Source organism: Gymnoscopelus microlampas (assembly GCF_963454915.1).
Source record: "Gymnoscopelus microlampas genome assembly, chromosome: 21".
NCBI classification, from domain to species: domain Eukaryota; kingdom Metazoa; phylum Chordata; class Actinopteri; order Myctophiformes; family Myctophidae; genus Gymnoscopelus; species Gymnoscopelus microlampas.
Genome location: NC_139958.1, coordinates 46494274 through 46509871, shown reverse-complemented (window position 1 = coordinate 46509871; position 15598 = coordinate 46494274). Strand labels below are relative to the sequence as shown.

Sequence of the window (15598 nt, the reverse complement as noted above, 5' to 3'; positions counted from 1 at the left end):
AGCCAAATATATATCAATTTGGGAGTCCTTGATATGAAAACAATTTCAGAACCACTGATTTAGAATTGTGTACATGTTGATTTGTTTGATTGTGGAAAAACTTAATAATAATGGATTTTAAAAAATATATATTTGTAGTAATAATATTAGTAGTAGTACTGACCACATGCTTGACACTCCAGAATGGTGTTCCTGATCAGTGACATCTCCTTCACCTGCACATTACATTACATTACAGTCATTTAGCAGACGCTTTTATCCAAAGCGCACCAAAATGCACACACACACACACACACACACACACACACACACACACACACACACACACACACACACACACACACACACACACACACACACACACACACACACACACACACACACACACACAAAACACGGCCCCTTACATATTAGAAGGACACTACATATTTTTTCAATTAGTTTAACATGGAGTTTGAAGTTACAATGGGTTTATATAGGAAGGGGGCGTGTCTGATGAAATGAATATCAAATATCTAAATACTGACCCAGCGGCTTAAAAACTGTCTGCGGTGAAACATAAAACACCCAAGTAGACGTTGAAATGACCCCAAACATGTTTGAAAGGGAAATATCAAGTACAGTGATTGAGTACAAGTTACATGTTACTTTCCACCACTGGTGACAATAACATTGTATTTTATAGTGTTTCTTGTTGTTTCTCACCTGTTCCTTGATGTCCAATTGCAGCTCTCCTAGGATCTGATTGAAGGTGATCATCTGACCAATCAGAGCCTTCGCATGCTCACCTAGCGACAGAGAAAATGGACCAATCAGAGCCTCGGCATGCTCACTTAGCAACCACGCTGGGCAAGACCTGGGCTGTTGGTTGTCTAAGTGACAACCGGAAATTTGGCCGAAGTACCGCCCAAGGAAATGACGTTGATGCTTTACAAATCTGTTAACATTCTCCGTGAATGCAGCGAGTGCTGTGATTGGTCAAAAAATATCGTTTCCGGGGGAAACGCGTACGACGGAAATCCTACCCACTCAGGACTTCCTAGACACTCGCTTTGAGAATCCATGCGAGGAGTGCCATAAACGGTCCGGACCGTTTTTGGCCCATTTTTTTTTTATACGTGGGGCCCACGTGGGGCGCTCTAACAAAACTTTGGGATCATCCAAGGAGTCTCTGAGAAGGAGAAGGCGGACGTGGATCCATGTCAAAAATCCTTCCGGTCGGCCTCTCCAATGTTAACTCCTTGACTAAAAGCTTAATATCTCCATTTCTTTTTAACGTGGTGGAAGTGTGCCGTTTTCGATCGGCGATCACTCTGCAATGGAGGATCGCGTTAGAAATATTATTGTTCCAGGCGTTAGTCGGGACCCTCCGCCGTCTCGCACGCACGCTTTGTTTACATGCACTTTCGCGACGGGGCTTCTACAGCACGAAACGTATCAACGTAAGTGGATGGAAGATTTGCAGGCACTGAACGTACAGTATTTTAATAAACCTCTGGCACACAATGTGTTAAGGGCACGGTCACACATCACTTTTATTTTAACTACGGGCGGAATCTGCCAATGCTTTGTCAATGCAAATGTGTGGATTCGCAAGAAAGATGCGCACAACCTTGAATCCACGCATTTGCATTGACAAAGCATTGGCAGATTCTGCCCCGTAGGTAAAATAAAAGTGCGGTGTGAGTGACCGTGCCCTAACAGAAATATTCAGTCCTGCTACTCACCCAGAATGCTGCTCACGTCTGCACTGACTGAGACAACACAAAAACACAAATGATCACTTATTATACTTAACATATTATACTATAACATATGGGTCTTCAACAGGGGGTCCTGCACCCCTAGGGGGTCTTCAGAGTTAATACAGGGGGGCCACCAAATCTAAAATCTTTTATAATTTTTTACATTAACCACTTGAACCCTATAGCATCCCTATTCTGGGGGGAACATTCACCGAAAATAGCCGATCTACAAGCTCACAACGTGTTGCGCTGTGGCTCATTTTGAGCTTGTAGATCAGCTTTTTTTGTTGTTTTTCAGCAAAGAGGTTTGGTGTCGAGGGGGAAAAAGAGAAGACCAAGTACAGGGCCAAAGGTCAAGTTCAATATGCAATGAGGGTTTAGGAGGTTAAATATTTGAAAATACCCGCATTAACATGAATCCAAAATATTAATAGAAAAGATGATGTTGAAAACAAACAAACAAAAAGCATTAATTGACTTCTTATACAATATGTAGTGGGGGTCCCTGCTTCATATCTCTCTCAGCTAAGGGGTTCTTGGCCTGATAACGTTGAAGACCCTTGTTATAGCAGATACATAAATGATGCTTCGAACACTTGCCATATTTGTGTGTGAATAAATATGGCACTGACAGTAAAAAACATAATACAAAGACCAGTTCGAGTAAATTGAATCACATTCTGAATCCATACAACTGGCATTATTGACATTGTGGCATAAAGGTCTTATACACATAATATTATTATTGGTTACTTTCACAATAATTGGCCTATTTGCTAGAACTTTATGCTTACATCCTTGTAATGAGCATTACTAAACAGTTAAAAAGGCATTATTAAATATCTTAATAAAATAATATCATTGTAAACATTTTGTTGTTAGAATTTAAGACCGTTATAAGGGCTTTGATGAACCTTGTTAACAATATAAACTGTTACTGCTTAAGAAAGTATAAATAAAATAAACGTTTATAATAGCATTATAAACACATTTATTCAGTATCAATAACATACCTATTGTGTCATTACTCAACCTTTACTAAGGTGTTTACTAAGCTGTTTACACCAAGCTGTGGTGCTCTTACACAGTGGTGTAAAGTAACTAAGTACATTTACTCAAGTACTGTAGTTAAGTAAAATGTTGACGTATTGTTACTTTACTTGAGTATTTCCAGTTTTCAGTACTTTTACTTCTACTCCACTACATCTCAGAGGCAAATATTGTACTTAATTATTATTTATTTTTCAGATATAAATTATGATATTATGAAACATACATTAACCACTTTAGCCCTATTTCATAAAGAAGGCTATTTGAAAATAGCCGATCTACAAGCTCACAACGTGTCGCGATGCGACGCGTTGTGAACTTGTAGATCTGCTATTTTCAAACATGTTAGTACTTTTACTTTTGGTACATTAAGTATATTTTGATGCCAATAATAGTAAAATGTTGTACTTTTCCTCAAGTAACATTTTGAAATCAGGCCTTTAACAGAGTATTTCTACATTGCAGTATTGATACTTTTACTTAAGTAAAACATGGGGGTACTTTTTCCACCACTGATCTTACAGATGAAGCAACTCAGACGAAGACTCAACTGTGACAATGAATGTATTATTACACTAGAGGGAGCCAGAGCTTAGTGTTTGAAGGCAAAGCCTCAAGTACTGTTAGCCTACTTAAGTACAATTTTCAGGTACATTCATTTACTTGAGCGTTTACATTGTTTGATCATTTATACTTTTACTCCACTACATCTCAGAGGCAAATACATAGTACGTGTCAGTCCACTACAAGTATTTTAACACTTTAGTTATTAGTTACTTTGTTGGTTTAGATTATAGTTACAAAACATGCATTAACCAAGTTTACACTTTGGATATTCAAAAATAGCAGATATGCAAGCTCACAACATGTCACAATGTAACACAGCTTGTAGATCTGCTATTTTCAACAATAAACATTTGACAAATTTTGATAAAAACCCTTGTACTTTAAGTATATTTTCAGACGTGGGTCTGTGGCCAAACACATATCATTTGGGGGCCCTTGACATGAAAAAGTTTGAGAACCAATACAGTATGTAGGCCTAGTCATTAGATCTATAAAGTATGTGGATGGTGACCTGAGTTGTGTTGTGACGTGTCTCCTTGGAAGGGACAGTCAGTCAGGAGTCCTGCACTGGACACTGAGCCTCCAATAACCAGCTTCAATGTGTCCACTTTACCCTGGAATACACACACACACACACACACACACACACACACACACACACACACACACACACACACACACACACACACACACACACACACACACACACACACACACACACACACACACACACACACACACACACACACAGCCATAACAATGACATAACTTTCGGTTACGAATGACGGACAGACAGACAGACAGCTGTTTTTTTAAATAAGTGTTACATACAGTAACACCCTTTATATTGTGATAGTAATCATTGCTATAGAGTGCTTGCTTGCTCAGTAACAGGAGTCTCCTTTTTTTTATCCAAACAGGAGTGAGAACGATTATGTGCGCGATTGGATCACTCCAATATGATATATCTCTCCGTGGTGGGCGGAGGCATCCGAGGTAGATTACCAGATTAATCCATGTACGGGGTGTGCTACGGCTAGGGGGGGGGGCGTCGCCCTCTGCGACTGCCTCAAATCCCTACGTGGACCACCTTTCCACCTCGTGTCCTTTGGGCCTGGGAGAAGCGGCCGACGCTGGCCGGTGGTCAATCAGGCCGAGTGCTCGGGGCCGTCCCCCCTAGCCTCAGGACGGCCACGACCAGCAGAGGGGCCCCTGTTCCGGCGCTGCTGGAACCCCCTCCCCCGGCCACCCTGCCGTTGCCTCGGAGGCTGGGCCGACTGAGCCGCTGCTGAAGACCAGTCGGGAGGCCCGTGGCTGCCAGGATGCCTGTGACTGCTAGGATCCCAGAGAAGCAGGCCCGGCACGCGGAGGCATGAACTGCCGGGTAAGTCTCCATGACTTCACCCAGGTCCTTGGCCTGCTGCAGCATGGCCCCCATCCCCGGCCCAAAGGTAACACTTGGCGTAAGGGGGAGTTCCCTATATATGGGAGTATCGGGTTTGTTTATGGTTATGTCTGAGTCAGAGTGACGTGGCCGTCGTCCCAGTAGCCAATTTAAATATAATATGTTTTATACTATATTTATTCCCTTTTGTGTTATGCTTTGCTGATGGGAGTGCCTGCCCTATGGGGATAATAAAGTAATTCTATTAGACAGACAGACAGACAGACAGACACATGCATTACCTGGAGCCTGGCGTAGGTCTTGTGGCCGGTCCTGACGTCCACAGTGTGTGTGTCAGCGGGCATGTTGACCAGTGGAGGCAGGTTGTGTGAGGAGTCGGCCAGCCTACAGTTGACGTGCAGCTCTAGCAGCAGCTGCTGTGAGTCCAGTCCTCCCACACGGAGGATCACTGAGTGACTGCGACCGTCCGAAGAGCCAGGAACCTGCAGGTTGACACTGTGCAGCTTCCCGTCCGGACGCACGTACCGCACCAGAACTGAAAATGGATTGATTGATTGATTGATTGATTGATTGATTGATTGATTGATTGAATTGAATACTTGACAATTTCCAGCAGTGGAAAAAGTACTCAATTTTTTTACTTAAGTAAAAGTATCAATACTCTGTTACAAGTTAAAGTCCGGAATTCAAATTTTCTTGAGTAAAAGTACAAAAGTATTGGCATCAAAATGTACTTAAAGTACCAAAAGTAAAAGTACTCATTATGCAGAATGTCCCATTTTCAAATGTATACAAAGCAGATCTAAGCTCACAATGCGTCGCATCGCGATTCGCGACGCATTGTGAGCTTGTAGATCGGATATTTTCAAATGGCCGAAATGTATAGGGCTGTAATGTAAGTTTCGTAATAATAATCAAAATCTACTAAGTAACTAACTAAAGTTTTAAAATAATTGTAGAGGAGTAAAAGTAAAAGAATTGGAAATTGGAAATACTCAAATAATGTACAAAAACCTCAAAATTATACTAACTTGAGTACATATACTGACACCACTACAATTGACAACTGACAATTTCTAAAGGTACGGGCAGTACAATGGGTAAAAAATTAACACACCAAATGGATGACACAAAAAAAGCCAGAGCTTTTTTCCATTGTGGTCCATTACACATTCAACACTCAAACAGCTGGACAAAACAACAGTGCAACAAAAGCAACAAGGCCTACACAAACATATTGAACATCTAAATATACAGTTTAAATTCATGCTAATGACGGATGTCACTTACAACCCTGGGGGAAGGCCAGGCGGTGAAAAAATTGAGCTATGTCCAATTAGAATGCTTGTGGAGCCATGATTTGTCATGGAGGTTCTGTTCACACTTGCAGCCCGAATCCAGCCCAAATCTGATTTCCTATCCAGATTGGAGTGGGATTGATTTTATTCAGGGTTAAGGAATCTAGATCTAGGCCACAAATAGAATTGGGCTGGATTTGGGCTGCCAGTCTGAACAGGGCTTAACTACATTAACACAAGTACTGTCGGCCATTGATTCTCATGTTAAGGACCCTTATCTGAACTGTCCACAGCCCTCCCCTGAGACAATGGTGAGTAGACATAATGGTACCATCTAATTTTTATTAAATTAGGTTGAAAATGGCAGAAGTGGTCATCAAGTTAAACACCAGCTTTCGTATTCTGGGGAAACCGTTTGCAGAAAATAGCCAATCAACAAGCTCACAACACGGCTCGTTGATTGGCCATTTTCAGCAAAGATATTTAAAGAAATGCTTCACCCGATGAAGCCATCCATGGATTCATGGAGTTGTTTTGTCACATTCCTGAGCCAATAATTCAAATATATAGATAGAGGAATAATGTATTCAACAACAACATTGAAATCGTGTCATTTTAGTTCTGCCTGGCTCTAGACTGGAGCAGACGGCTCAACGTGATCTTGAACGCGCCTCTATGTTCACGAACGTGCAGTGCACGCGTGTTCCCAGTCATGAACGCGCGTCTATATTCAACATGTAATGTTCAATTTGCCTTGTCGCTAACTTTTTTCCAGATGGTTGGAACTAAACAGGATTATGCCTTTCCTTTTTTGATACAATACAGAAAAATGGATTGTGCCGATCCATTAAGACCGGGAAAGCATCCGTGTCATTTTAGATTTTTAGCTACCATTCATACTTTGGGCTATTCAAAAATAGCAAATATACAAGCTCATGGCGCGGCACCGAGTGCCGCTTGTAGATCTGCTACTTTTAGAAAAATCTTGTGCAGATCTTTGAATACATATCTTTTTTGAAGCAACATTTTTATAGATGTTATATTCAAAATATAGATATTCAACGACACATTTTCAAAATAATATAAATGTGAAAATAGCCGCACTACAAGCTCACAACGCCTCGTGTTGCGAGGCGTTGTGAGCTTGTAGTGCTGATATTTTCACAATATCTATCCGTGGAACCGAGTCAAAACAACATTTCATGTGGGGTCCACAGTTTAAATTATGATTATTTTTGGGGGGGGGGGGGGGGGTCACAGCCTGAAACAGGTTGAGAACCACTGGTCTCTAAAGTAATGAAAGAGCTGACCTTTGTTAGTCTTGCCCATCATGGCCACCTCCAGGTACTTGGTGTGGTCCTGCTTGTTGTACAGTCCCAGCAGAACTCCTCCCATGCGGGGCGGCAGCCGGAACGTCGTGAGCAGGTAGACGTCAGAGACCCCGCCGCCCCCCTGCAGAGCTCTGGAGAGCTGCTGCACCGCCGCGCTGAGACGCTTAGCTTCCCCCAGCTCCAACATGTCAATGACTGCAACCAACACACAAAAGACAGCAAATATTGATTTTGTTTTTAGTCGTAGTCTTTTGAATAAAACTACATTTACTGCTGTACTACTGTACTGTACTTAAATACAATTTTGAGGTATTTGTACTTTACTTGAGTATTTCCAATTATACTTAATACTAATAATAATACTTTTAGTTCTACTCCACTGCATCTCAAAGGCAAATATTGTACTTTTACTCCACTACAATTATTTCAAAACTTTAGTTACTAGTTACTTTTCAGATATAAATATGTGATATATGATATTATGAAACATACATTAACCACTTTAGCCCTATTTTATACATAGGCTATTTGAAAATAGCGCACAACTCGTCACATCGCAACGTGTTGTGAGCTTGTAGATAGTTAATTCTGGACCTTTTACTTGTAAAAGAGTATTTCTATATTGCAGTATTGATACTTTTACTTAAGTAAATAATTTGAGTACTTTTTCCACCACTGTAAAATACCACTTAGTTTTAGCCACATTTTAGTCATCTGAAATGTTTTAGTTTAAGACTAGTTTTAGTCGACTAAATCTGAAGTTGATTTAGTCGACTAAAGTTTATGCTGGCAGGCCTTGATGACGTCATAATGTCTAATTTAGCTGTGTGTCAAAAATGTGAGTTGCCGCAAGGTGCAACTCGTTACATTGCGTATCATCGGTGTGGACAGGGCTTAAACAATTTCATAATAATTTCTGCCAAGCTGAAAGAATACAAAGCCAAAAGAATACAGAGCCAAAAGCAATCTCACTTAGACCCATAGGGGGCTACAAATGTCACTGCTTATTACAGAACAATTCTCAGGAGTCATAATGATTTGACAATGACAGTTAAATAGTTTTTGCCTGTAATTGGCTTCCAAATTTAGTAGAAGGGGCCTATTTCTTACACAAAATTCCATATATCACAAACAGAACATCCAATCAACCCCATGCTGAGGAGCCATAGAACGCACCTCCAGGGATGTAGTGGTCTTTAACGCGTCGCTAGGGCGTATGACCACCTTTTTTGACCAACACGCACACGCCCGCAGATACATGTGAGTGCCCACAGAGACTGCATGCCCCCTTCATCAAATCAAGCGGTGGATGTCTGGTTAACCCAGAGCGTAGGGGCGGCAGTGGCTCAGGGGTAGAGTGGCTGGGTAGAGTGAACTGGACACCACAAGGTTGCCAGTTCGATCCCGGGCTGGGGTGCTCCCCCAGAATTAGTGTCGAAGTGTCCTTGAGCAAGACGCTGAACCCCTAATTGCTCCCGATGAGCAGGTTGGTGCCTTGCATGGTTTTCTCCGCCATCGGTGTGTGAATGGCACAATCAATGTAAAGCGCTATATAAATGCACCATTTACCATTTAGAAGAGAGAGTAACTTCATGCTTTGATCTCGCCGCAAAGCGAGCTGCTATGAGCTATAGTTCCAAACATTTGAACTATCTCATTGAGATAGACAGAGAACTTCCGCATTCCATTCTTACAATGAGAGTCAACGCTAGTGTCATAACTCTCGTTACGGCTCTGGGTTAACCCATTCAGACCGGGAACGTATCTGTGTCATTTTTAGATTTATTTGGCTATTCAAAAATAGCAGATCTACAAGCTCATAGCGCGGCACCGATTGTCGCGCTATGAGCTTGTAGATCTGCTATTTTTGAAAAATTGTGAAATGTGTGCAAATCTTTGATACATAATGTTTTAAAGCGAACATTTAACTCAAACCTTTGCTTCTGGGGGGTCCCTGGAACAACATATTTTACAAATGTTTGCTTTAAAAAATACATATTCAAAGATTTGCAATAATTTTCACGATTCTTCAAAAATAGCAGATCTAGCTCATAGCGCGGAATCTTGACACAGATGCGTTCCTGATTTGCATGCAGTATGATGCATACGACCACCGTAGTATCCTAGCATGCAGCTTTGTTGTTGGTACTTAAAGAAACAATAGACAGCAGTTAACAGCACTCTACACCCTTAGCTATCAAAGCTATCAAATCAGCACTACAACACTGCGCACCTCCAAACGCACTTTTACTTCACCACAAAAGCAAAAAAGTGCTTATTCCCCCCACAGCTTCCTCATGTCCATGACAGCCGCACCCCACGACTGACACAGCCCTGGATAGGCAACCCAGCCTGGCGGAGATCTCCAATTTCTACTCCATAGTGCTGTCTTTGATGTGTATGGTGTGTAATGTTTTCCTGTGTTTTTTTTATTTTTATGAGTAGCCAATAATTTTTTTACCCCCTTTTTCTCCCCAATTTAGTAATTATGCCAATGAATTCCTCCCACACACATTTCTGTGTTGCCACTGCTGTCGTATCCTACTGACTCAGCTGCCAGTGAGGAGCCCCCACCAGGAGGACGTAGAGCCTTCGTGCAACTCCTCCCACCCAACACTCCCCGCTAACAGGTGCCCGGCTTCCCTCCCCACAACACGGGCCAATTGTGTTCGTGCAGACGCTCGACAAAGCCGAATGCACCACGATGGATTTGAACCCACAACCGCCTTGGTGGTTGGCAGGGACTTTACCTCTGCGCCACCCGAACGCTTCTGTGTTTTTTCTGTGGTTCTAAAACAAGCACATTCTCCCTGGAGATCAATAAAGCATCAACTCTACTCGAGTCTGGAATGAATGGAATGAGGCCAGAATGTTGACTTGCCATTCACTTACTGTGTCAAGCCTTTGCAGAACTATTGGAAGTCTTGATGGTTAAGTGCAGCATGTCAGCCTTAATATACTGTATCATCAACAAATCACAGTTCACAGAAATGCAGTGGTGTAAAGTAACCAAGTACATTTACTCATGTACTTAAGTACAATTTTGAGGTATTTTTTACTTTACTGGAGTATTGCCAATTTTCTGTCCTTTTACTTCTACTCCACTACATCTCGGAGGCAAATATTGTACTTTTACTCCACTGCAATTATTTGAACACTTTAGTTACTAGTTACTTTGCAGATTTTGATTATTATTACAAAACATACATTAACCACTTCAGCCGTATACATTTTGGCCATTTGAAAATAGCCGATCTACAAGCTCACAATGCGTTGCGATGCGATGCATTGTGAGCTTGTAGATCCGCTATTTTCAAAAGATTTGTATACATTTCAAAACTTTCAATTCTGCCTGAGCACTTTCTGCTTTTGGTATTTTAAGTACAATTTGTCACCAATACTTTTGTACTTTTACTCAAGTAAATTTTGAATTTCTGACTTTTACTTGTAAGGGCACGGTCCCACCGAACTTTTATTTAACCTCTGGGGCGGAATCTGTCAATGCTTTGTCAATGCAAATGCATGGATTCTTGGAAAAAATCCTCAAGACCATGAATCCACGCATTTGCATTGACAAAGCATTGAAAGATTCCGCCCTAGAGGTAAAATAAAAGTGCCCTTAGGGCGTGCTCCCAACGCACTTTTATTTTACCTCTGGGGCGGAATCTGCCAATGCTTTGTCAATGTAAATGCGTGGATTCACGCAAGAGCGGATCTTTCTGCCTGTCACGCAGACCTTGCGTTTATCCGCTCTACACGACTTGTCCATTTCTGCTGGAGGCAGGAGCTGCTTTTCCCCCTCTGTCCAATCAGGTGAGTCGAAGGCAGACCGTCCCAAGACTCAGGAAGCAACATGGTGCTCAAGGCAGAAGGCGGTGCGGGCTACGGGGACGGTCTTGAAAGTGAGTGACAAGTGGGTCACTCCCGTTTTTGGGTGCTGCCAACCACCCCTATATCTGACTTTGTCTGTGTGTCCGTATGTATGTATGTATGTATGTATGTATGTATGTATGTATGTATGTATGTATGTATGTATGTATGTATGTATGTATGTATGTATGTATGTATGTATGTATGTATGTATGTATGTATGTATGTATGTCCTAAACAAACATTGATGACAACATCAATACGGGGGTCAATACGGGGCTCATCAAAGGCACCACCCTCTTCACACAGGGTGTGATTTTTTAGAATCCGCTGGCTGCAAAAAACTGTGGCCGTGCACAACCTGCGTTTAACAGCAGCCAACCATGCTTTGGTGGGAGCGCGCCCTAAGGGCAGAGGGACAGAGGGGGAAAAGCAGCTCCTGCAGCTGCGGGTAAACGCAAGGTCTGCGCGACAGGCGGAAAGATGCACTCTTGCGTGAATCCACGCATTTACATTGACAAAGCATTGGCAGATTCCGCCCCAGAGGTAAAATAAAAGTGCGGTGGGAGCGCGCCCTAACAGTGTATTACTACATTGCAGTATTGACACTTTTACTTAAGTAACAAATGTGAGTACTTTTCCCATCACTGCAGAAATGCCACGCACACCAGCCCTCTTTCTGGTGCCGACCCACATTATAACCGGCAAAAGGATCTGTGTCATTTTAGATTTTGGCTAAATATATAGCAACATTATTTTTTTTCAGAAATCTCTTAGGATTTAAAAGTGTTTCTCAAAAAGCTCACAGCGCGTCACTTAGTGCAACAGTTTTTTTTTTAAACCTTACGTTGCTATAATCAGTGGTTCTCAAACTTTTTCATGTCAAGGACCCCAAAAATGATATGTATTTGGCCGCGGACCCCCATCTGAAAATATCGTCTTCCACGGCCCCCCCAGAAGGTGCGTTCCCAGTCTGTATGGGTAAAAGAGCTGGAGAGACAAGGAGACCCCTGTTACTGAACAAACACTCTAGCAATGATTATAGCGTTAACCTGTTGTTTTAACAAAGAAATATCACTTACACTACATTTAATACCCTGAAGAAGGCAGCTGTATCTGTCCGAAAGGTTGGTCTTTTATCTCTCTGCGTTCTCAAATACTCTTTGGCACATGGGTGTGTGTGTGTGTGTGTGTGTGTGTGTGTGTGTGTGTGTGTGTGTGTGTGTGTGTGTGTGCGTGCGCGTGCGTGCGTGCGTGCGTGCTTTTAGTCATTTTTTTCAAAATGTTTAAAAAATAGCTGATCGACAAGCTCACAGTACGTCGCATCATGGCAGGTTGTGAGCTTGTAGATTGGCTATTTTTGAATAGCCCAAGTAGGGTTTAACTTATTTTGATGCTATATTAACTCATTTTGCTGGGGACCCCCTGGAACCCCCTCAAGGACCCTTGTGAGGTCCCTGGGCCACACTGTGACCCCACTGCGTCCAAACACAGGTTGTCAACAACAAGAACACAAATCAACCAATCAGAGCGCGGAGAGCCCACCCCTTTTTAAAAGACATCATTGGGTGTTAGGGGTTAAGTGGAACAAGTGGCTTTTACAAGGGGTTCCATTTTCTTTTGAAAATAGCAGATCTACAAGCTCACAACTTGAGAGCTTGTAGATCGTCTTTTTTCGAATGGAAATTGTAATAATGATCTTAATCTACAAATAAGTAGTAACTATTCATATCATTGTAGTCAGTATGCAAAACAAAAAAAGTACATTATTTGCCTCTGAGTGGAGTAGAAGTAGGCTACACTATAAAGTTTTGAAAAATGTAACAGAAGTAAAGTAAAAGCACCTCAACATTTTACTGAAGTAGACTACTACAGTAGGCTATTTGTAGTAAATGTAGGCTACTATAGTTATACAGTGTGTTAGAGGTCAAGTGGAACAAGTAGTGTGGCGTTTACAAGCAGGGTTACCATGGCATGGGGTCTGACTGACCCCATGCAGCACTTTATGACGTATGGACACACATGCACACATGCACGCATGCAGGCAGGCAGGCAGGCAGGTACAGAGGCATCAGTTTTACTATCTGAATGGAGCAGAATTAATTAGGCTACTTTAAACACCTACACCATAAAACGTTATACTTTAAAACAATTCTCAAAAATAGTGAAAATCGCCGATCTACAGGCTCACACAAGCATCACATGTTGTGAGATTGTAGATCTGCTATTTTCATTTTATTGTTTATATGTGCTGAAAGTAGGGATGTGAAGTTTAAAGTCAGTTATATAATATCAAACAGCCCATATAGCAGCCTATTTAGATTCCTATACTTTATGCTTATTATAGCCTTACTAATAATATAGCTGCTACATCATTAGATATAGTATAGTTTATTACCCCTTTGCTTTTGCTGTCATGCTATAGACCAGTGGATCCACTGGTCTATAGCCAAAAGAGACATTTTATGTAACTCTGACAGTGTACAAATGGAACCAAATGGACCCTAACGGCAGTGATGGAAAAAGTAGCCTACTCACAAAGTTTTACTTAAGTAAAAGTATCAATACTGCAATATAGAAATACTCTGTTACAAGTAAAAGTCTGGGAATTTAAAATGCAGCCTACTTGAGTAAAAGTACAAAAGTATTGGTTCCGTGCAGAGTCTAATTAAAGTAGCCTAAGAAAGCAGGCTACTCATTATGCAGAATGTCCCATTTCACAAGTTTTCAAATTGTATAACAATCATTTGAAAACAGCAGATCTACAAGCTCACAATGCATTGCAGCATGATTGTGAGCTTGTAGATCGGCTATTTTGAAATGGCTGAATGTATATAGGGCTGAAGTGGTTAATGTATGTTTTGTAATAATAATCAAAATCTACACTAAAGCTGTCAAATTATAGTTGAGTAAAAGTATAATATTGTCCTCTGGTGTAGTGGAGAAGTAATTGTACTGAAAACTGTAAATACTCCAGTAAAGTAAAAAAAAAAAAGAATACCAAACAATTGTACCTAAGTACAGTAATTGAGTAGGCCTACATGTAGGCTACTTATTTACGCCACTGCCTAACGGGTCCATTTGGTTCCATTAGTGCACTGTCTGTCAGAGTTAAAGTCTGAGAACCATAGCGGTAACAGACCGTCTGTGGTGAGATTCTCACCAGTGGAGTAAAGTAGGCTAACTACTACATTTACTCAAGTACTGTACTTAAGTACAATTTTGAGGTACTTTTACTTTACTGGAGTATTTCTAATTGTCTACTCTTACTTCTACTCCACTACATCTCAGAGGCAAGTATTGTACTTTTACTCCACTACAATTATTTGAAAACTTGAATTACTAGTTACATTGCAGATATAAATGATTACATTATAAAACATACATTAACCACTTTAGCCCTATTTTATACATAGGCTATTTGAAAATAGCAAATCTACAAGCTTTCACAACATGTTGCATCGCGACGCATTGTGAGCTTGTAGATCGACTATTTTCAAACATGTTTAGTACTTTTACTTTAGGTACTTTAAGTACATTTTGATACCAATACTTTAGTAGGGCTACTACATCATTGATTACCTTGCATCTGTGCAGCCGCGCCGCTGCAGCCGAGACAAAGCGCCCAGAGGAACAGCACCAAGCCTGCGATCACTCTGGAGTCCTCCATCGTCCGTCCGACACACTCACACACACACACACACACTCACACACACACACACACACACACACACACACACACACACACACACACACACACACACACACACACACACACACACACACACACACACACACACACACACACACACACACACACACACACACACACACACACACACACACACACACACACACACACACACACACACACACACTGCATTGAGAGCTGCCTGCAGGCAACGCAGCAGCAACTCATCGGGAGGGTTGAGACAGCTTTATCACCTCTAGCATGCACTGTCTCACACAGCCTGTCTGTCTGTCTGTCTGTCTGTCTGTCTGTCTGTCTGTCTGTCTGCCTGCCTGCCTGCCTGTCTGTCTGTCTGTCTGTCTGTCTGCCTGCCTGCCTGCCTGCCTGCCTGCCTGCCTGCCTGCCTGCCTGTCTGTCTGCCTGCCTGCCTGCCTGCCTGTCTGCCTGTCTGCCTGCCTGTCTGTCTGTCTGTCTGCCTGCCTGCCTGCCTGTCTGTCTGCCTGCCTGCCTGCCTGCCTGCCTGCCTGCCTGCCTGCCTGCCTGTCTGTCTGCCTGCCTGCCTGCCTGCCTGTCTGCCTGCCTGTCTGTCTGCGTGCCTGCCTGCCTGTCTGTCTGCCTGCCAGTGCTGGAAGAAGAAGCCT

The 15598-nt window shown here is 42.1% G+C and overlaps 1 protein-coding gene across 1 annotated transcript in view; it reads right to left on the bottom strand.

Moving 5' to 3' along the window:
* LOC311038041 (thrombospondin-3b-like) overlaps nucleotides 1–14936 on the bottom strand; it is a gene marked incomplete at its 5' end in the record, with an annotated part of 48291 nt that extends 33355 nt beyond the window's left edge. The window contains 7 exons of the mRNA XM_084047336.1: nucleotides 164–215; nucleotides 706–788; nucleotides 1728–1754; nucleotides 3874–3976; nucleotides 5049–5302; nucleotides 7376–7591; nucleotides 14849–14936. Of these exons, the coding sequence (XP_083903462.1) occupies nucleotides 164–215; nucleotides 706–788; nucleotides 1728–1754; nucleotides 3874–3976; nucleotides 5049–5302; nucleotides 7376–7591; nucleotides 14849–14936 (823 nt within the window). The remainder of the gene's footprint in view (nucleotides 1–163; nucleotides 216–705; nucleotides 789–1727; nucleotides 1755–3873; nucleotides 3977–5048; nucleotides 5303–7375; nucleotides 7592–14848) is intronic.
* Nucleotides 14937–15598: the final 662 nt, after the last annotated feature.